Source organism: Ascaphus truei, chromosome 7, assembly GCF_040206685.1.
Source record: "Ascaphus truei isolate aAscTru1 chromosome 7, aAscTru1.hap1, whole genome shotgun sequence".
In the NCBI taxonomy this organism is placed as follows: Eukaryota; Metazoa; Chordata; class Amphibia; order Anura; family Ascaphidae; genus Ascaphus; species Ascaphus truei.
In genome coordinates, this window is record NC_134489.1 from 68,859,731 (window position 1) to 68,882,414 (window position 22,684).

The window sequence follows — 22,684 nt, forward strand, 5'->3', positions numbered from 1 at the left end:
AAAAATGCAGCAGGTATATTAAGATGGCTCAAAACATTTTCCCTATCAGCATTGCCTTAACCACACAATTGCTACTTTTGTTGCCTTTGCTAGCAGCTGCATTCACAACGCACAAGGAGCCTCTGGTAACTTTGTGTCGTTTTAATTTTATGTTTGGTTAAGCAATCTAGTATTTTTTTATAGCACTCATTTGTGTTTCTTTTAATTCCATATAAAAAAAAATTCTATTTTGGAACATGTTTTTTGCGCTGGTATCTTTTTCTTTAAATATTAATGCTTTAGCATACTAAATGGGGTGCGTTTGTTGTACTATTTTGGACGCTGGAAAACTTTGCTAAATAACCCTCATTATTTAGTGCAGCTGGATTCTCCCAGAAAGAAAAATCCACTTTGCTTGTCATGCAGTTTTCAGTCACTCTGTTTTTCCTTATCACTATCACAGAACAAGGTTTGTCCAAATGTGCCGCTATTTTAGCAATGTGAGACACAGAGCCTGTCTTTGCAGAATTTGTAGGATAACGTACTGTAGGTGTTGTGGAGCAACTCTCTTATTTCACTCCCTCTTGTCAAGTTTTTTATAGTTCAGCAAGTAGAAAATGAGTACTGTGCTGGACAGCAGGAAAGTGTTTTTGATCAACCTATCTGAAGTAGCAGCAGCTAAACCGCAAATTAGTTATGACTCCAAACTCAACTATTCTGTCTTCAACAAATCATAAGCAGTGTTTTGATAGATAGGTTTGAACTACTTTTCATTAAATGGGTTTTATTGAAAGTAATATTTTTTAAATGTAGCTGTATAGAATAGTGATATTGGATGTTCTAGCACTGGGGTGCGCAAAGTTTTCTTACTGCGCCCCTCTGCCTGCTCTCCCCCCCTGCTTGCGCTGCCCCACACTGCTTGGCTCCCTGCCATGACAACGCAACGTCACGTGACCCCGGGTTGCCATAACGACACGTCGCTGGAAGGCACGGTAAGGGAAGTTACAGAGGCCTCACATGATCCCCGGCATTTAATTTAAATGCCTTCGGGGAAGCGTCCCCCCCCCCCAAAGTCTTGCCCCCCACTTTGCGCACCCCTGTTCTAGCAAAATGTACATTTATCACTTATCAGTCCCCCATATCTCCAGAAGGGCATAAATACATTTAGAGATTGTGCAAAGAAGAGCTACTAAAATGGTGCATGGTCTATGTCAGGGGACGCAAACTGGGGCCTGGGGGGCACAACATTTTCTGAGTGCACGGCGCTTACAGAGGCAACGCACTCTTCCCCAAAGCATTTCAATTAAATGCTGGGGTAGGCCTCTGTATAGTCTCTTACCAGCTCACCGACGGCTTCTGGTGATGCGTTACCATGGCAACGCAGCGTTACGTGATGTCGGAAACTGCGAGAAAAGTAAAGGGGAGGGGGGGTGTGGGCAGGGGGAGAGCAGGCAGTGGACGCAGACGAAAAAGTTTGTGCACACCTGGTCTAAATCATAAAACTGAAGGAGAGTACAGAGAGGGGGAGATTGCAACTTTCAAGCAAGACAGAGGAGGGAAGCATATGTCAGAGAAAAGTGCCAGAACTAGAGGTTAGGCTCTGATGCTGGAGTGTGGCAGGCTCAGGGAAATGTGAGGAAGTACATTGCGGAAAGGGTGGTGAATTCACAGAATTGGTAGAGGCTAATACAGTAAGGGAATTAAAACATGCTTGAGATAGTCATACAATAAGTCAAGTACTGTATCAAATAGGGCCTGATATTTTACCCCAAATAGAAAAATGTGATGATTAAGTGGACCAAATGGTTCTTCACTGCCTTTAAATTCTATGGGGCATATTCTAGTAGCTGTGAGTTTGTCCTTGCAAAAATGCATTTTTTGACATGGTCATAAGTTACGCAATAAAATTTGACAACTAACAGTATTCTGTATTACAAATCACGTTTTAACCGTCTATAAAAAGTGATAGGGGTGGATATTCCCTGTGTATACAGCAGCCACCAGCCCCCAACCTCCAAGGAGAAAAAAAGAAGAAAAGAGACCATATAGTGCAGATGGTATTTAGTATTAAAAGGGATTAAAAAAATGCAGGCTTACACTTTATATGATCGAGGTAGGCAGTATGATATTATACCTATAATATAGTATACACAGGGAACATCCACCTCTTAAGTTGGATGACTGCCTGAATTTGACTGCTTTATTGTGAGTAGTCATTTTTGAGCTTTGTTTGCACAAATTTATTCACAACATTATTACACTATGTAGTGTTTCTTTATTTCATAACTACGAGACGAGCTCCCCTGATTTGTTGGAGGTATGTATGTATGTATGTATGTATGTATGTATGTATATATATATATATATATATATATATATATATATATATATATATAAATATATATATATGTATATATATATATATATGTATATATATATATATCTATATATATATATATATATATATATATATATATATATATATATATATATCTATATCTATATCTATATCTAAAGCCCTCTCCCACCCTAAACCTTTCTTCTCACTGACTGCCCTACACCTCTGAATGCCCTTCCCCTCCCCCTCAATATCCAACTAGCACACTCTCTATCCACCTTTTAAGGCCCACCTTAAAACACACCTGCTTAATGAAGCATATGAGTAGCTCCATGGCTGATACTTTACACCTCAGACATAAACCTTGGCCCCTTGCAGACGTACTTACCAAAACGCCCTCCTACTGTCTCTGTACATTCTTCCTACTTACCAATTAGATTGTGAGCTCTTCACGGCAGGGATTCCTTTTCCTAAAAGTTACTTTTATGTCTGAAGCACTTCTTCCCATTATGTGTTATTTGTATTATTTGTTATTTACATGATTGTCACATGTATTACTGCTGTGTAGCGCTATGTACAATAATGGTGCTATATAAATACAATCATTATATATATATATATATATATATATATGTATCAGTACCGTGTTAGCCGAGCTTCAATAACATCGCCGGAAGAAGAGATCAGTGTATCTTGAAAGCTCGCACAAATAAAAGCATTTCGTTAGCCACAGAACGGTATCGTCTATTTATTTTTTGATTATATATATATATATATATATATATATATATATATATATATATATATATATATAAAAACACAAACAAATAGTAGCGCTAGCTGTGTGTGTATGAATGAGTGGTGATAACGAACGTGATGTAATGATTGTGATAGGGTGTAATAAATCTACACAATAAAGTGATATGAAAACACAAAATAAATTAAATACTATCAAACCAATCTCAGTGAAAATAATGATGAAATGTCCAGTTCCAGGTAACAGTCCATATGGAGTAAAGAAAAAAGACTGAGAAGAGCTCTACTACCAAGGAATAAGTTAACCCATTTAACCATATAACATATAAGTATAATTTGGTGGTGCACCCAAGAGCGGTATTCCATCAGTTATATTTGGGTCAGCTTTGGGTGAATATTATAACTAGAGTATCTACTCATGTATCCTATGACTCAGATATACTATGATCAACATGTAGTATATTTTTGCCATGTGTGATTTTCTCTCTGCTTGGTGGGTGTATTATTTGTGTTTTTGTCCATTATGTTTTACTCCAAGTAATTAACCACTCATCCCTGCACTTGGGAGGGGCTTTTCTTAACCCCTCGTTTTGTGCTTAGGGATTGCTGTGATCACTATACTCTGATCCAGGTTGACATTTGCTATATGGGTGTGTATCAATTCTGTTATTTATGGACATATATACAACATTTTCCCCCACACTTGTTTAAGTACATTTGTTTAATATCCACACCGATCCTATGCAGAAGCATTATGTGAATTTTAATCGATTTTAGTGTTTGTTCACTTCCTGATTATTTGACCGCACAATAAACTTTTGGTACTGTATTTTCTCTGGTTTTTAACAGTCCATATGGAGTAGGCAAAACGTCTTTAGTGATCTAGCCTGATCACAAAAAACCTACAAAACAAAACTGAAAAGAAGCGCCAGCTCCATAGCATAATACTGTATAAAAAGGAATTTATTATAACTAAAGAGTAGTCTCCAGGACTTGTACTCACATGGTGGGTAAAAACACATTCATTTGAGACAATCTGTAACTGGACGCTAGCAGCTGGAGGTCAGATAGTGTGTGGATAGCACACAGACAAGAGAAACCACGTGATGTAAGTTGTGAGGGATACTCATCTATGATGAAAGGGGAGTTGGTCTACACCTCGTCCAGTATTCAAATACCACTCAGCACTGCTCAGTGAGATAAAGCAGGGCTCCAACACATCGGAAATGGCACCGCAAAACCTACCGCAATAGATTCCAATAAAGTCCCGTTCCAACCGGCGTCCAGACGCACTATAGTGTGTGTTTTTAGCAGAGCTGAGCTAGAGCGCCCTCTCGCTAATATCCTACTTCTTCCTGGTTCTTCGTCCCGCCTCCAGACTGAGACTTTCAGCCTTTTTGGTCATTCTGGTTAGATTTGTACACCCGGAATGAAACTGCTTCTAAAAAAAGACTTTTCTGCATGATTTGAACATGCTTTCAGAATACCAGAACATGCAAATCCGAGCAGAAAGGGCTCTTTCTGCAAAGATATGCACAACTCGCAGCTACTAGATTATGCCCCTATGTCTCTGTCTTGATGTCTTTTTTGGAATCAAAACCAGGGGAGTCTTGTGAAGCTGAACCATGCTATTCTCCACTCTGGGGATCTCTGGTTCCAGATACATTCCCTGGTGACATTGAAGCTTCTTAATGGCCATAGGAGTGAGACTGAGAATGTCCATTTTTATTTCTTTTAATGGAATAGAAAAGTAAATTTCCCAGGAACCAAAGGTCCTTGGACTTGAAAATAGCCCAAATCTACTTCATGAGCCCCCACCAAGGCAGCTCAAGTTCATGGTGACCAGAAAGAAAGAGCAACTGCCTATATGAGAGCCATGCTTTATAAGTATTAAAGAGGACACAATATTTAGTTAGTGAGAAAATTACTTGAAGTGCTACTTAATGTTTTAATTTACCTGCGGTTTTGACGATTGATCAATAGGGACATAATTACTATATATTTAGGCTGACTATATTTGTACCAAGACATATACGTTGCGCGCCCATCGCGCATGCGTGACCTCCGAGCACCCATTGCGCATGCACAATCGATTGATCAGTGCGTGCCAGTTGGGCATGCAATATTTAGAGGGCCCATTTATTTATGGGCTTGTCAATATTTAGATTGAAAACCGTGAAATTTAGTCAGATCTCGAGACACCGGGGAAATAAACAGGACTGACCCGGCTAAACCGGGACGTCCAGTCACGCTATATATAGTGCTATGCCATAAGACAACTTCCAGGGCCAGAAGACATTGTATACCCACTTGAATAGGCTGTAGTGGGTATTCTGGCATTGGCGCCTTTTGGAATATAAACTGCTTAGTAAATATTGGCGTGAATACTAGAGATGTGCGAACTGGCTGCGTTCCAGTTTGCAAATTTTTACCATTTCTGTTCAAAATGTCACCGTTTTGAACAATTTATTTTTGTAATAGTGAATTTTAAAAAAAAACATAGGGGACCTGCACATTGGTTATGTGACCATACAAGGTTTTTTCACAGAACCTTCATTTTTTTTGTAGGAAAATAGTTCACTAAAATTAGAAACTGTTGCCGTGTTTGTGAACTTTTTCAAAAGATTTGCACATCTGTACTGAATATGTTTCTACCATTGGATCTTTTTAGTTCTAGATGCTTTTATGGCATTAAGGAAAAGTCGGTCGTCTTGATTTGTGCGGCTTGCAAATGGATCATGCTCTGTATTAAGATTTCTATTTAAGTGTCTCACATTTTAAAATCAGCCGGTTTTACATTTACAATCGTGGTGTAGTTGTGATTACACTTTAAAAGAACAAGTCACTTCTGCTCTGATCTTTTTGTTTAATTCAAAGAAACTGTGGTTTCCCCACTTACAACCCACAATCCATCATGAAATAATATCCCATGCTGTTACAGTTTTTGTTTACTTTCCTCTATTAATTACCTTGCTGAAATGATTTGGTTGGAAAAAAAAAACGCAGAGCATGGATATGCTGACAAATGGAAGCTTCACATTACAGTACCCGATACAAGCCCGAGACAATTTAGTTGACCAGAGGTCGTGTATTCATAGTAAAATACCTTGGGTTCCTATAGCAGAGCAGTGAGCAAACCACAAACAGGAACAGTCCAGTCTCTCAGGGGATTTCTGTTATTTCACAGCCTTCTGACCCTAGTTATGGGACTCCCAGTATGTTAACAAGCAGGCCTTGACTAATCAGGCCTGGGACAGCAGTCCTGGTAGTCCCCCACTGGCGACGGCCCTGGTTCCTTGGTTAATAGACCAAAGTAATAAGTCAATTAAAATTGACCTACAGTTAGAGTATTTCATTATCACTTTTTAAACATATTACATTAAATGAAAGTATTGAAAATAACAAATATTCTAATACAGTAATTTAATTATTACATTTGAGAATATGACTTTTGGAACATGTTAACAACACTTTTTTTAATGAATATATATATATATATATATATATATATATATATATATTATTGGTTACTTGCTTGTTAGTAATATAATTTCTTACGTTACAAAATGTGTTGATCCTCACTGAGTACAGTAAAAACTACATGAGACTACTGTAGATTCCATCTAAACAACATCAGCTAAGATCCCTGCCAAAATATATTTATATATGTTTATGTCAACACTTGTGGAAATTTAGACTGAAAAGACTTAGGGCCTCATGCAGAGAGCAGCGCTATGCAGAATTGGAGAGGGGGAAAAATTTTACCTTTTTTGGAGAGTTTTTATCTCCATATGCAGAAAGGGCAGAAAACTGCCTTTCTGCATATGGAGAGTTTCAACCAGCGCTATAAGCGCTGTTGAAACTACAGGGGAAAAAATCGCGTTTTTTTTTTTTCCTCTCCACCGGCCGCGGAGCGCCAGCTGCTTGGTGGAGAGGGAAAATGTTGAAAATCGCGCCATTTTTTTGGCGCGAACAGCCACTAGATGGCGATCGCGGCTCTCTGCATACGGCAGAGAAAAAAACTGGAGAGATTTTAAACTCTCCAGGCGCGCGGCGAATTTGAAGGGAAAAAAAAAAAATGGCGCTTTTTTTGAAACTTGCCGGTTTCTGCCTTTCTGAAGGCAGAATCCGCCAATTAATGCCGCTTTCACTTTTTGCGCTGCTCTCTGCATGAGGCCCTATCTCCAAGAACCAAAAACAACAGGCACAACATGTACAATAGATCATTATTTCAGAGACTAGTCAAATAATCATATGAAGACAAGTTAACCAATCAGTCATTCCAATCTGGAGCAACCTGAGTTGAGTTACAATAAATTATTAGAAAGCCATTGTGATGACCATTAAGTTATGTGTAAAAGGAACAAACAAATAATTACATCACCCAAGAAAGCTTGTTCTGTTGAAAGATTTGGTTAATATGTCATCTCAATTAACCTTTTCACTGTGAAACACAGGGTGCAAAGGCCAATGTTAAAGTTAATATTGACTGTTTGTTTTTAAGTGGATTTTCAGATAATGTTGTCTTGTGACCAATAGCTATGTATTACAAAAGAAAATAGTTTGGGGTATTTTATCTAAACGTTTTTACATCGAACAAGCAGCAGTCAAGCAAATGTACCTTTTATAATTGTTGTGTTGTAGCGAGCTGTTATACACAGTGGCAACCTTTTTTTACGGTCTTTGCATACCCCACCATAAACAGACACAGTAAGTATGGAATTATTTCATAATACATTAAATTACAGATATGATGTGGGTTGTTTACGGAGTTCTTTTGCTAAAGTGGAAGTCAGAGTTCAGATACTGTGAGAACTTGTGACGCATAATAGTCTCGGAATAGTTAATAGCTTAATAGGGAGGGCCTTCTATCAGCCACTCTCATTGGATCTAGTCATCAATGGGGAGGACCTTTTTAGAGAAAGAAGTATTTGCACTTCCCCCAGTGTATTTGAATGAGAAGTTTGATGAAAACATCTTGCAAAAGAAGTCCATACGTTCATGTTGTGTAATAGGATTTCAGATGTGTGGGAACATCTTTACTTTTTTACACTCAACTGAGAATTCAGGTACCTAATAAATTAATCTTTGTGTATCTATACTGCAAGTTTTCAGTCATACAGTATCAAACCTTCACTGGTATTGACGCCAAGAACCCATTGCTTCAGAATGAGTTGCATTACCCTCTGATAGCAAAGAGATTCAAGTAACATTGCCTATATACCACCAACAAGTTAAATGAAAATTTTGTAACAAATAGATAATACATTTGAAATGGGTTTTATTTAAGTGTTTTAAATTGATGATTAACAATCTTCTGATGTCCAAAGAATGTTTTGTTTCTTTTGTATACAGTTGTATATCGCACATTAATTGTTGCATATTTTAGTATAATTAGAGTGCAAAAATGACAATTCCTTTTAGTATAAAATAAATGATTCGTAGTCTTGAATACATTATTCGTATGACTTGTAAGTAATTTTAAGTATGAAAATATAAATAGTGAATGATGAATATATATAGGGAAACATATTTTGAGCATATTGAACTTTTCTTTACAACAAGTAATATACTATATGTCATTTGTAGTGTTAAATAGAGTAATGTTGTTACCGACATTAAATGCCCACTGCCTACCTACAATGTGATGCCTCAGTGACGCTCTTCTGTGCAACAGTTAATGAGAAAGAGAAATGTGTTGTCATGTTGAGTATTATCATTGGATGATATACATAGCAGAAGATGCTGAGACCATGTTAGTGGCAAATGATCTTGATGACAAAGATATATGTCTAAATGCCAAGACTTTTTAAATGCACACTTAGACCACAGCAGAATGTACTATACTGTATATTTGTAGCGGGTATGGCATACTCTGTTAACTGTGGTTTGATTAAAACTGCATTGATGAAATAAAGGTCATTGAACAGTCAGCACTAAACAGCTCTCAGATGGAACATGCCATTGATAATGTCTCGCGTTGCAACCGCAAGTAAAATCAGTGGTTGAACTGCCATTAGAAAAGCATGGTGCTGTGCTTGAATGCAGGAGAGCACAGACCTTTTAAACAAAAGGGCCAAGCTCTTTAGATAATGTTTGTAAAAGTGTAGTGTTTTTTTTAATGCTAAAAGGACAGAAACGAAAGGGGTTCTTTTTAAAAGCAGATCAATTATTGGTTAAGAAATGAGTAGAAGTTTAGCTTTTAAACAGGAGATTTGGGGAGGACCACAGTTAAGTTATAAAAGGTACCTCCACCCATAATCTCTTCACCTGTTATTTTACGCTCTGTAATTGACTGTTCAAATAAAAAAGTTGTGTTTCTAAGGTTTTTTTTTTTTTTTTTTTTTTTTTTTTTAGGGCTGCACAAATTATCTTCCTCTCCCCAAAGTTGCAGCTCATCCTCAAAAAAAAGAGTATTAATATGAGCAAGGTATTAAAATACTCTAAGGACCCTAACTCTCCTCTTATCTAAGCCAGAGGTTCCCAACTCCAACAGGTCAGGTTTTAAGAATATCTCAGCCTCAGCACAGGTGGTTCAATCAGTGGCTCAGTCTTTGACTGAGCCACTGATTGAGCCATCTGAGCGAGCTGAAGCTGGGATATCCTGACCTTTTGGAGGGTCTTGAGGACTGGAGTTGAGAACCCCTGATTTAAGCAGTACTTACTGAGGACCATATTTACAAGTTGTACTATTCCACAGGACTCCCTACTGTACATGCACCAGAAGACATCATATAGCCATAAAGTGTCTTCCTGCACCGGGAGGTGTTTTCTGGAATAGCACTGCTTATATCTGTAGATTATATATATTTCAATATACTAAATAAAGAAGCATTTCTTAAAAATGGTAGAAAATGTTTTACATGGGTGATTGTGCTATGTTTTCTTGCAACTCCAATATATGTAGCTTAGTAGAACTGGGGCTTTCATTGCTGGTGAAATTACATGAGTGAGCAACATAATCTTGCTGGAGCCCAATGCAATTGCTTGGTTGTTTATATCACAGTTCCATCCCTATTTGTAAATAAAAGTAGTAGCACTCTGTACCCTCAGACGTTATGTTCCCTGGGTTAATGTTGTCTTCACACAAGTAATAATATGCAAAAATAACAGCCGTTATTGGGCACCTTTGCATAGGCTTAACTTCACATTAGCCATTTGCCGTTACGTATGCAAGTCTTGGCGTTACCCGTATTTAGACCCTGAAAAAAGAGAGAAGAGATGAGAAGTAAATAATGCCGGAAATAACACCATGTTGGTTAAATCATACCTTACACCCATGCAGACACTGCAAAAGCCCTATTTCAGGGTCTGGGTGGGAGTAACACCAGGTTTAGCTCTGACTTGCATATGTAGCGAGAGAATCCAAGGCCCTGTTATAGTAAATTTTGCGGCTCAATTGTGGCCTGGGAGGATTAAAGAAGGACCCCCGCAGTGTTAATCCTACAGGGCCAGACAATCTGTAAGAGCTGCACTGTATTATGGAGAAATTCATAATACAAAGGTACCCAGAGACACTCTTAATGCCAAAAATGAGTACAGAAACAAGACGAGGATTAACCTTGTTGCAGGCTAGCCCATCCCTGCCCCATGTTCCAATTAGAGGCCTATAGTGATATACTGTGGGAAAAGGATGGAGTCACACAAGTAATGATGCAAATATTTACTGCATAATATTTGGTAGAACTAAAGTAATGTTTCGGGAATTCAGCCATTCATGGGCTTTTTATTATTATTTTTTACTTACTGTAGGTTTGAGAGAGATTGCTTCTCTCTGGCATTCCTCTGCACAGCTCTTACAGACTGGTGGCTGGCCTGATAGGATTAAGGCCTTGGCCATGTTTGGCGCTTGCTGGCGGAAGCGTGCTGACGCGCGCTCCCGCTCAGCACTGAGCCCCTACAGCCGCAATTAGAGCGGCTTTAGTAGGGGCTCACCTGCGCTTGCGGAAGCGCAGGTCTTAGGAGAATTTTAAATTCCCCCGCTTGCCGACGAGACAGGCCGGTCACGTGAGCGGTTCACCCAATGAGGGCGAACCAGCTCCATGACGTCACTGGCCCGCCCCCGGCCAGTGACGCGCCCGCCCCCGGCCCGCCCCCGGCCCGCCCCCGGCCCGCCCCCGGCCCGCCCCCTGACGGTCTGTCCCCCTTCTGCCCGATCCCTGTCCCCCTTCTGCCCCGATCCCTGCCCCGCTTCTGCCCGATCCCTGTCCCCCTTCTGCCCGATCCCTGTCCCCCTTCTGCCCTCCCTGTCCCCCTTCTGCCCGATCCCTGTCCCCCTTCTGCCCGATCCCTGTCCCCCTTCTGCCCGATCCCTGTCCCCCTTCTGCCCCGATCCATGTCTCCCTTCTGCCCCGATCCATGTCTCCTGTGTGTATGTGTGCATTGTGTGTGTGTGTGTGTGTGTGTGTGTGTGCGTGTGTGTGTGTATGCATATGTGTGTGCATGTGTGTGTATGTATATGTGTGTGCATGTGTGTATGTATGTGTGTGTGTGTATATGTGTATGCATGTGTGTGTGTGTATATGTGTATGCATGTGTGTGTGTGTGTGTGTGTGTGTGTGTGTATGTGTGTGTGTGTGTGTGTGTATGCATGTGTATGCGTGTATGCGTGTGTGCGTGCGCGTGTGTGCGTGCGTGAATATATTTATCAAAGTTGCACAATGTTAATAAATAATTTATTCTCACAACATGTCTTTTTTTTTCATTTTTAAAATATTATATAATATACACACTCACACACACAGGTTCCCCAGTGACACACAAACACACAGACCACTTCAAAGCGACACACACACTGACAGCTACCAAGTGACACACACACACAGTGATACCCGCCTCCCAAGCGCTTGCTGTCTCCTCTGTCAGGACAGCAAAAAGCTCCTGGTAGAGCGAGCAGCAGCACCTAAGCGCTTACTATGTCCCAGGCCTAATGCTGCAGTGGTTCCATTCAGATTCAGAGACCCCCACAGAGTTAATCCTCCTGGGCCGCGATCGCACGCGGCTTTGCTGCGATCCGGCGGCCGCAGGTGTATGCGGCTCCGAGGACAGTAAGTGTTGCTACACCTGGAATAACGTTACTTCCCTGCGTGAACACGAACTGACCTAAGGGAACGGGGTTAGATGACAATGTCTCATTTGCATATCATTTCAATCACATTTGTGTTATTAACACTTTGCTCTTTACGGGAAAAAACTTGGCTTAACGTAAAATGACTACAGTGTTCCTATTAACGTGGTATTTACTTACAGTACAGCAGGTTAAAGTAGCCTAACAGCGCTTAGTAAGTCTCCCCATGCCCCCAAATTGTGTTCCTGTTGTATAGACTGTGTTCTCAGATTGATTGTTATACCAGTTTTTAATTACAGATGTTGGTGAATATATGGCAAATTACCTCTGTCTTTGATTAACATGGTATTGATAAAAGTTGTTATTTGACCACAATGATGGTCAGTTAGGAATCTGTTAAGGTGTCACGTGGGATGCTCAAATGCAGGACCAGACTTGAAACTCCCATTCCCACTATTGCAGCAAAGAGAGATTATTATGGAGGTGTGACATATTTCATTTGAGTTGCGGTGACAGCTTGTTCAATGCTGGCTGGCAAATCGGCCTGTTTAAGTGCTACACCAGGGCTGCTCAATTCCAGTCCTCAAGCCCCCTCAACAGGTTAGGTTTTCAGGACATTGATGCTTCTGCACAGGTGGCCCAATCAGTCTCTGCTTCAACACAGGTGGCTCAATCAGAGGCTCAGTCTATGACTGAGCCTCTGATTGAAGCAGGGATATCCTGAAAACCTGACCTGTTGGGGGGGGGGGGGGGGTAGGCGGTCTTGAGGACTGGAATTAAGCATCCCTGGGGGATTAGATTGTGTTTAGAGATGTTCTGCTGAAACATTTATTGGCATCACCTGGAGGTATCAGCTGAATGATATTTCTCCAAAATCAAGAGCTGATCCTCTATACAGAAATCGAATTATATGCAAAGACAAAGTCCGTTTTTTGTCATTGGCATAAGCTTAACACATGTTAAGTTACCACTTCCTTGCGTTAGCTTCAAACAACAGGGTTAATCAGAGAGGGAGAACTATTTCATTATAGTACACGGTATTATCAAAACAATTAATAGCTTATAAAGTGTTTTATCATGAAGTACTCGTTTGCTGCACTTGTCAGCTATATAGGACATAATTTAAAATACCATGGAACTACAGCATGTTAGTAGATGCATACTGTACACCTTGATTCTGTAATCCTACATTCATCATCTAGAATGAGTTAATTTATTTCTACATATATTGCATCTACTACTGTGGTAGTGAGGGACATATCTTTGGGATTAAAGCAGCAATACCCACCCAAAAGCAGGTATTTTATACCCTCTGTAAACCAGATGGCCTCTCTGGACCTGAACTGTGGTATTCAAAGTCCCAGGATTGGCGAGATATTTCTTTTTTTCTTTTGCCCGTACTTTCAAAAAAAAAAATGGCTGTGGGGTCGCCCAATCAGAGGCTGCAACGTCATCTAGTGATGATGTCATGGCTTTCTTTTGGTCGCCAGAGTGAGGCTGTCCCTTGTGACTATAGTGTTTCTCTTGGGCAAGAATTAATTGAAGGGAATGTCAGCATTAAATATCTTAAGAACTGGGGGGGGATCTTCGCTGCTTGTTGTTCCGCGGTTCATCTCTACTTCAAATAAAGTACAAAAAATTAAGCTACATGTATGTAAAAAAACAAACAAACGAGCAGAACACATTGCTGCTTTAAAATTGGGTAAGGACAAATGAAAGGGACTTGCCATTTCAGACAGTGCCCTTTACCACGCTGGTTAAATGTTCTTACAGTTTAAGATTATTCACTACTCATTTTATAAGAAGCAAATTATACTGAAGAATAATCCGTATGAAAAGCGATGGGTAAGGTTTATCTGTACTATTAATGAGGCCGAAAAACTGCACCTTAAAATTTGACAGTTTTTCTTCTTCTTAATAAATAGAGCAGATTTTGACAGCTCGCAAGATAGAGGAACATACTGACATAAAGTGAATCTGTGAAATGATTTATAGCATGTTCCAATCCTTCCCTAAGCACAAAAGAGTCATGCTTCATAAATAGTCTACGATCATAATAAGTCTCAATATTTTAAAATAAAGCTTCATATGATTCTTGGAATGAGTTTACAGAAGATTGATGTATATTTTATTTAGGAGTCGTTTAAAACAGTTTGACACTTAAGTGCTAATGAAATAGGAAACAGCTGCTCAATTTCACATAACAATAAGTGTTGCCAGTTATATATTTTACATTCATTAATGTAGCTGTGCAAACACACGTTGTCCTATATTATATATACCTGTGTGTGTGTGGATTCTTTCTTACCACAGAAGTACGTAAAAGAAATTGCGTTGCGTTATGGCCATTTTACATATCTATATCTGTAACTTGTATCACGAAAGGTCCATGTCATCGTATTCACATACAAAGTAGCGGATTGATACATTTTAACGGACGACTTGCTTACCCTTATGCACATCATATGGTAATGGTCAGTTTACCTAACAGAGATTCATGTTACCGCATTGGGAGTAACGCTACGATACTTAAGACCTTCCAAAAGCTGCCAACATCCAGATCCTGATTAACATTGCGTTTTTTCAGCGAATAGCCTAAAAGCAATGTAATCAGTATATGACTTAACCCTTTCATTACAAAAAGTTACTTGTCACACAAAGATATATATATAAACAGGGGGTCTCCGGAGCTTGACCCCATTATATATACATGTATTATAAACTGTAGTATGGTTTTTAGGGATTATAGTGATGTTTGTGTGAACTAATAAGATGTATAATGTAATAATGATTGTATTAAGTATGAGTGTATAATAATGTATACCCATGAATACCTCAACAATAATAATTAATATACATTTTTATTAATGTTCAATTAAAATAAGGAAGGACACTATAAATAATGGAAAACATTAATAAGTGTTCAAATGTAAAATTTCTCAATACTATAACAAGATTTGCATTAGCTTTTGGTAAAAAAAAAAACATCTTAACACAAGTGGCACATGTACACACATGAAAACAAAAATTAAACCTGAAAAGACAAGGCGTGAAACTGAAGAATATATATATACACAGGAGGTTCAATAGTAACTAAGGAACCATCCTCATGGGAAAAAGTGTGGTAATATACTGTATTTTCCGTTTTCATTGCTTTTTTCCCTATTTTTCTCTTTATCTATACTGTATGTGCAATATGTATATGATGTATCAATGATAATGTCATGCCTCAAATAGTATTTGCATTATTATAGCACTTTAGTGTCCCCGGGTACATTATAACTATATAAAGGGTTCCTGACGGATACAGTACCTCCTACAGTTATTCAGTTATTGGTGTATCTCGTGGTTGTTTTGCTACTATGGTTCTCCATACATTTTAAATGCTTTTAGATGTTGTCTCTTTGTGGATGAATACATTTGATGTGATGATTTAGCACCTGTATTTGTGCCATGTGTTTGAAGATATTTTTATTCTCCCATTCATGGGAGGTTTTCCTTGTTTAATTGAATAATTCAAAAAGATTTGTATGTGTTAATGGTACTATAAACCATAAATAATAAAGAGAGCTCATTTAAAGAACTTAAAGATAAGCCTTACTACATCAATATTATTTTTTTGCAATGTAGGATATGTGTCCCAGAGTCCTGCAAAATCACACAAGGGTTTGCACAGAATAAAGTATATTTTTCAAGGATTCCACAGGTTTTTTTTTAAATGTCGAAACCACTCTGCTAGGTCAATATAACTATTGACATCTTGTTTGTGATAACATATATTACATTAAGCATTTAAAACCTTTGATCTTGCGATTTTATTTACATGTTTCAACTGAGACACCATTTTTCTACTGAAACACCTTTTTCTCTATTACACCCTTTGTAAAAACTTTTCAAATAAACACTCCATGTGCACCGTAATCGGATATATGTTCAGATGTCATCAGCTTGTCCAACAGGTTGTGTCAACCCCAGGTTGACAAATGCAGTACATTTCCTAACAGGAAATCCATCATGTCAATTAATATAAAGCCATCATCATGTGACTGTAATTAAGAAAAAGCTGTGTGTGCTGAGTGCACGCGCATAGTAAGTGAAACTTTTTTGACTTTTGTCACAGAAATTGTATTTGTAAGAATGATATATTTAATAAAAAATACAATTTCAGTGCCAAAACGCAAAGAAGTTTGACTTAGAACACGTGTTTTAGCTATTTGCACTTCTATATTTATAGTAACTGGGAATTCTGTGTGTGTGTGTGTGCGTGTGCGTGTCAGTCAGTGTGTGGTGTGTCAGTGTGTGTGTGTGCGTCAGTGTGTGTGTGTGTGCGTCAGTCAGTGTGTGTGTGTGTGCATCAGTCAGTCAGTGTGTGCGTGCGTCAGTCAGTGTGTGTGCGTCTATCAGTGTCTTTGTGTGTGTGTGTCTGTCAGTCAGTGTGTCAGTGTGTGTGTGTCTGTGTGTGTGCGAGTGTGTGTGTGTGTGCGTCAGTCAGTGTGTGTGTGTGCGTCTGTCAGTGTCTTTGTGTGTGTGTCTGTCAGTCAGTGTGTCAGTGTGTCAGTGTGTGTGTGTCTGTGTGTGCGCGAGCGTGTGTGTGCGTCAGTCAGTGTGTGTGTGTGTGTGTGTCAGTCAGTGTGTGTGTGTGTGTCAGTCAGTGTGTGTGTGTGTGTGTGCATCAGTCAGTGTGTGTGTGCGTGCGTCAGTCAGTCAGTGTGTGCGTGCGTGCGTCAGTCAGTGTGTGTGCGTCTGTCAGTGTCTTTGTGTGTGTGTGTGCGTCTGTCAGTCAGTCAGTCAGTGTGTGGTGTGTCAGTGTGTGTGTGTGTGCATCAGTGTGTGTGTGTGCGTGCGCGTCAGTCAGTGTGTGTGTGTGTGCGTCAGTGTGTGTCCGTGCGTGCGTCAGTCAGTGTCTTTGTGTGTGTGTGTGTGTGTGTCTATCAGTGTGTCAGTGTGTGTGTGTGTGTGTGTGTGTGTGTGTCAGTGTGTGTGTCTGTGTGTGTCAGTCTGTGTGTGTGTGTTTCAGTGTGTGTGTGTTTCAGTGTGTGTGTGTTTCAGTGTGTGTGTGTTTCAGTGTGTGTCAGTGTGTGTCCCCATGTTGCAGGCTGCAGATCAATGACAGGTGTCTGACATGTGCTCCCGAGCAGATCTCAGCCAATAGCAGTGAGGCGGGCAGGCTCCGCTGCTGAGTGAGGTGCACAGAGCGGTGTGTGTCAGTGTGAGTTACAGAACGGGCACAGACCGCACAGGCCAACACCGACCCCAGCACAGCCTCTCAGCTCTGACACCATGCGGGGGGCTCCCGCTGCAGCTCACCTGTACCACGGCCTCTGCTGGCCGCTCGACCCGGCACTCACTGCCCTGCTCTCCATGTCAGGTACTGTGTGGTCTTTTACCTCTGTACCTCGCCCTCCCCATCAGCCTGCACCTCTCTCCTCACTCCCCCTGTCTCACTCCGTCAGCCGCGTGACTCCTCCCACCCCACCACCATAGCGCCCGGTCCTCCAGTCACCGGTGGAAACAAGCTCCTCCCATGCGCGGCATTCCCCGCTCCCACTGATTAGTACCCGCATCTCAACGGGCTGCGGTCCGGCACCAGGTCTGCATGCCGTGGCGTTCGGTGTGGGGGAGCGTTACGAGTGGCAGCGGCGATTACATGTGTGGGAAAGGCCCCGCTGCCAGCCGCTTCTGCGCATGCGCATAGGTCCGCAGTCATCTCCATTAGCAATGCGCATGCGCGCCATTGCAGCGGACATATGGGGAGAATGGCGGCCGTTAGGAGCGGCGCCGGCGGCTATTGCCGCCGGCTGCCGCATATGTGATCAGCCGCGTGGGAAGAGCGATGCCCGTTAGGAGCGGCGCCGGCGGCTATCGCCGCCGCATGTCACAGCAGGTGTGTGGGGGGAGGGGGAGCCGTGACGTCACTTCCGTTTCATTTTCGTCTCCATCTCTCCCATTTTGCCCCATCAGAATAGGTGCCACTAAAGAAGTTTCACTTCAAAAAAGGAACAAATAGGGAAGGGGAAAGGTTTCTGAAGCCGCAGTCACACTTCCAGACCATCGGACATTTCACACATGAAAATAGCTACCCTTTAGGTTATTCACGAGTGCTGGATGAAGGTATTTCCAAGCAGTTCCTATAGAAGTCTCTTATCTTATTCATCTTACCACTCGCATGGTGTTTAACATATGATTGAAAACATTTTTTTAAAACTATTTCACCAATCCATTAACTCAGGGGTGCGCAAGATTTTTCAGGGAGGGGGGGAGGGTGGCGGTTGCAGAGGCCCCATGCTCTTCCCCATGGCATTTAAATTAAATGCCGGGGGGTCGTGACCTGGCGGCTTCATTTGAAGCCGAGGATAAGGAAGGATGGGGGCGCGATCCGGTGAGGAGAGCAGGCAGGGGTGCGCAGGGGGAAAAGTTTGCGCACCCCTGCATTAGCTGATCAATACAAATATGTTAGTTAAAAAAAATGGAATACTTAAATTCAAAAATTGAGCAAAAGTTAGCAAGTTCGCATGGAGAACTTTCACTTATAGGCAAAAGATTCCAAGATCACAAACAAAATAAATGTTAAAAAATCTGCCCCATATTCGCAATTTTATTTTTATTTTTTCCACCCCACCCCCCAAAACCTGGTCATTTGAACTGGGCGCGTCTCTCCTCCAGTTTATCACCTATTGAAGCTAATCAATGGCCACTGAAGGCTGTCAGGGATCCAATCGGGAAGTATGACCAATATTGTTGAACTGGAAAAGGTGCAGTGAAATTACATTTCTTTCAGACTAAACAAGAAGATCCCCATTTTAGTATATGGCAGTTCTCCACCAGAAATCTCAGGATGCTGAAGAAAATGGGACGAGAGGTTGCTGTGGGATGTAGTACTGCTTTGAAGATCTATTGAAGATGGTAGTTTCCTTGAGTAGACCAACATCTGGGTTCTTAGTGGGTGGAAGTAGCTTTCATTACATTTGCACGTCTTTTCTTGAGGTGTAAATGTCTTTACTTTTAAATATATGTTTTACTATCATATTGGTTTATTAAAAGGTATCACAATATAATACTGTACAAATCTACAGTTTATCAGGACCAATATAGGTTTTAAGTAGAGATGGTCAAATCAGACCAAATCCGTTTCCTGAAATTGCAGGCTTTGTTTTAACCAAATCCTCCACCCCACCACCAAAATCTGCCTGCGGATTGGGTACTAAAAAAGCCGAGCAGATTCAGTCAAATTCGTCATTGAATACAATCCGGATGGATTTTTAAGAATCCGATTTCATGAGAAAGAAAGAGAGAGATTTTCAACTTAGTAGTGTCTCCAGTTGTATATATATATATATCCCCTTAAATGTCCCTCTAAATAAATTAGGGAGATACAGTATGCCTGTGCTGAAAAAGGAGCACTTATGAGGTACCCGGCTTCGAGATATGCAAAATATATTTAAATGAGTCCCGTCCCACACTTCCTAAATGGATTTCCATATCAATTATATAGAGCTGATAACCCTAAGGCACCAACTAGAACCACAACCACTTAAAAGCAGCCCGCTTCCACATCCAGGTTGACAGTTTAATGTTCCTTGAGCACAGCTGAGATACCTGTGTGATATGCTAATAGCTAGATAAGCTACATGTGTGAGCAGTTCAAAAGTATGATGTGACAGTGATGCTTGCAATTAGTTGGTTTCGCTCACACTGTTAGAGCTGCGGTCTAAAAAAAACAGGTGTTGTGGTTTCTAGTCCTGTTGGTAGAGAGAGCTGAATTTTTGGGGTGGATTTGGATCTGGGGCGGATCGGCCGGTTCCTTCGGTCCGCGGATTAATCTCAACAAGGGCAATTCGCATTTTGCGGATTTTCTATTACCAATACACTACGCGGATTCCGCAACACATGGACGGGGATTTAGCAATCCGTTACATTTTATAAATAAATACATTCTGTTCCACTGCACTGAACATTCGGTACTGCAAGAGTATTGTTAGTGTTGCTGCAGCTGTTCGCGGTCCAGCGATCGTGGCCCGGATAGATTAAGGCTGGATGTGGTCCGATCCGGAAGCATGGATCCCCCCCCTCCCCTTATGAGCAATTGCCACAGATACTGTAGACGCTGGGGACAGTAAATGTTGCTTCATCTGCTATATTCCTAAACTGTCATTAACTTCAATAGATAGCACCTTTTTTTTAGAGGTAATCCCAGCTAGGATCAAAGTGAGTTAATAGCAGTGACATGTCTAATGAACAAAGGGGCTGATTCTATTTGTGCCGAAGTGCTCCGCTTCAGCACATAATGGAATCAGCCCCTAAATGTAGGTGATTGACACCATTTAAAATAATTTCTACAACCATACAGCAAGTATTTCTTTTTTAATGGTTTCATTAAACTTTTAATGGTAACCACGTGGTTTGGAGAGATTTTGCAATCCATATGTAACCTCTTTCGTGATCTGAAAATCTACAGTAAAATGTTCAATCCTCATTGTTTGTTTTTCTTTTGTTCTTTGTCAAGTAATTATTAAGTATTAGTTAGGCAAACAGTTACACACAGAGCAATAAATATCTGTAATGCATGCATTTCATTGGACCTAAAGAAAATAAAAACGTATTTGATATTTACAACTTTTCCTGTGAAGGTGATGGAATCTTCCTAAGAGAACCAATTACAGGCAGTCCTCGGTTATCCGACACAATGCGTTACTCAAAATGGCGTTGTAAAGCGAAACGTTGTAAAGCGAAACATGTTTTCCCATAGGAACACTGTTTAAATGAAAGGTTCCGTTCCTGAAGGCATTTTTAATGCTAAAATACACAAAAATATTTTACGCAGACAATAAGATATGCAGCACACACAAATTATATAGTGCATATACTGTATTATATATATAATATAACATAATATATAATATAAAAATATAATATAGTATAATATATATATTATATACACATAAACAACTTTGCAAAGCGTCGTAAGAGCGTTGGATAAGCCATTTTGGCGTTGTAAAAATGAATATAGGTATGCATTGCATAGCATTGGATAAGCCATTCGTTGTAAAATGAGGACTGCCTGTAGTTTGAATTATTTCTCCTGCTGTGAGACTGCCCCTACAATGAATGTTATTGTTCTTTTTATATTATTTGATTGCTTATATTCTATTCAAATGGATGCTTGTAATTAAAGTTCTGAATGACAACCTAAATATAGCATTTTCTTTGTATGGCACACTGAGGGAATTGGAGATAAGTTCTATTCCCAGAACAGCCCAATCGGCAGTTTATTACTTACTATTTTAACTCCTACAATAAGTTCCTTGAGGGAATTCGCCATCTCTGGAAGGATGGCGCTTGTTTTTAAACACTGTAATATAGGCATTTCCTATTAGTAATAGTGAGCTTTGGTATAGAACTTTGTGAATCTTGTTGTATATACTGTATTTGTGTACTTTAAAAAGACAAAAAAACGGGTCAATCAAGATACGCACTTATAAAATGCACTAGAGCTCACATCTCCAGACTAAAGGACCTAAGCATGGACCACAAGGTTAAACAACTTGAAGATTTCACTAAAGTGAAAGGTCTACCTACCAGTGAAATATTCTACTACCTGCAGCTGCAGGTTTTCTATGAAAAGACTAATAATAATAGCATGTTCTTGTATAGCGCTGCTAGTTTTACGTAGCGCTTTACAGAGACATATTTGCAGACACAGTCCCTGCCCCATAGAGCTTACAATCTGTTTTTTGAGGCGCAGGGAGATAAAGTGATGTGCCCAAGGTCACAAGGAGCCAACACTGGGAATTGAACCAGGTTCCACTGCTTCAAACGCATTGCCAGAGTCAGGGTCTTGACTCACTGAGCCACTGAATTTGAAGAACTCTGCTTAGAAGCAGGAAGCCAAGAAAAAAAAAACATCTCCCAACTCTATATCCACTTCTCCTAGCACAAGATCCCCAGAGCCGTGGTGCTTAACTCCACTCCTCAAGCCCCTCCAAGGAGGTCAGGTTTTCAGGCTATCCCAGATTCAGCACAGGTGGCTCAGTTAATTGAGCGATTGAGCCACCTGTGCTGAAGCAGGGACTGATGGAGCCACCTGTGCTGAAGCTGAGAGAGCCTAAAAACCTGACCTGTTGGGGTGTCGGGCCTGAGGAATAGAGTTGAGTATTCCCGCCCCTGAGCACATAGATATATAAAACTATGGTAGGAAGACCTAGGTGAGGTACTCGACAGAGGTGATTGGAACAACATATTTGAATCCGTAACTCCAGCTCTATCTGCACCACAATTAAAGACAATTCATGCAAAGTATTGCTACGCTGGTACACAGCCCCTTTAGCAATCTCCAAGTTTTGCCCGGGTTATTCCCTGCTGTTCCCAAAAGGGTGCGGAGAAGAAGCGTCATTCATACACATGTGGTGGTCATGCCCTGTGGTCTCAACATAGTGAAAAACTGGTCACAACAAATCCTTTAAATCTAATATTCTCATGGATCTCTGGTTGTTTCTACTAAATAGGCCATTACAGAGCTTACCCTGTGCAGAAAACAAACTGCTGAA

At 40.6% G+C, this 22,684-nt stretch overlaps 1 protein-coding gene across 4 annotated transcripts in view; it reads left to right on the forward strand.

The window, feature by feature from the left end:
• ZNF385B (zinc finger protein 385B) overlaps nucleotides 1-22,684 on the forward strand; it is a 445,753-nt gene that overhangs the window by 309,141 nt on the left and 113,928 nt on the right. The window contains exon 1 of one of the 4 annotated variants that reach the window (XM_075608924.1): nucleotides 7,997-8,142. The exons of the other annotated variants lie outside the window; for them this stretch is intronic. Within the exon in view, the coding sequence (XP_075465039.1) occupies nucleotides 8,097-8,142 (46 nt within the window). The 5' untranslated portion in view covers nucleotides 7,997-8,096. Of the gene's footprint in view, nucleotides 1-7,996; nucleotides 8,143-22,684 lie in introns of those variants that run through there. 4 annotated transcript variants of the gene reach the window in all.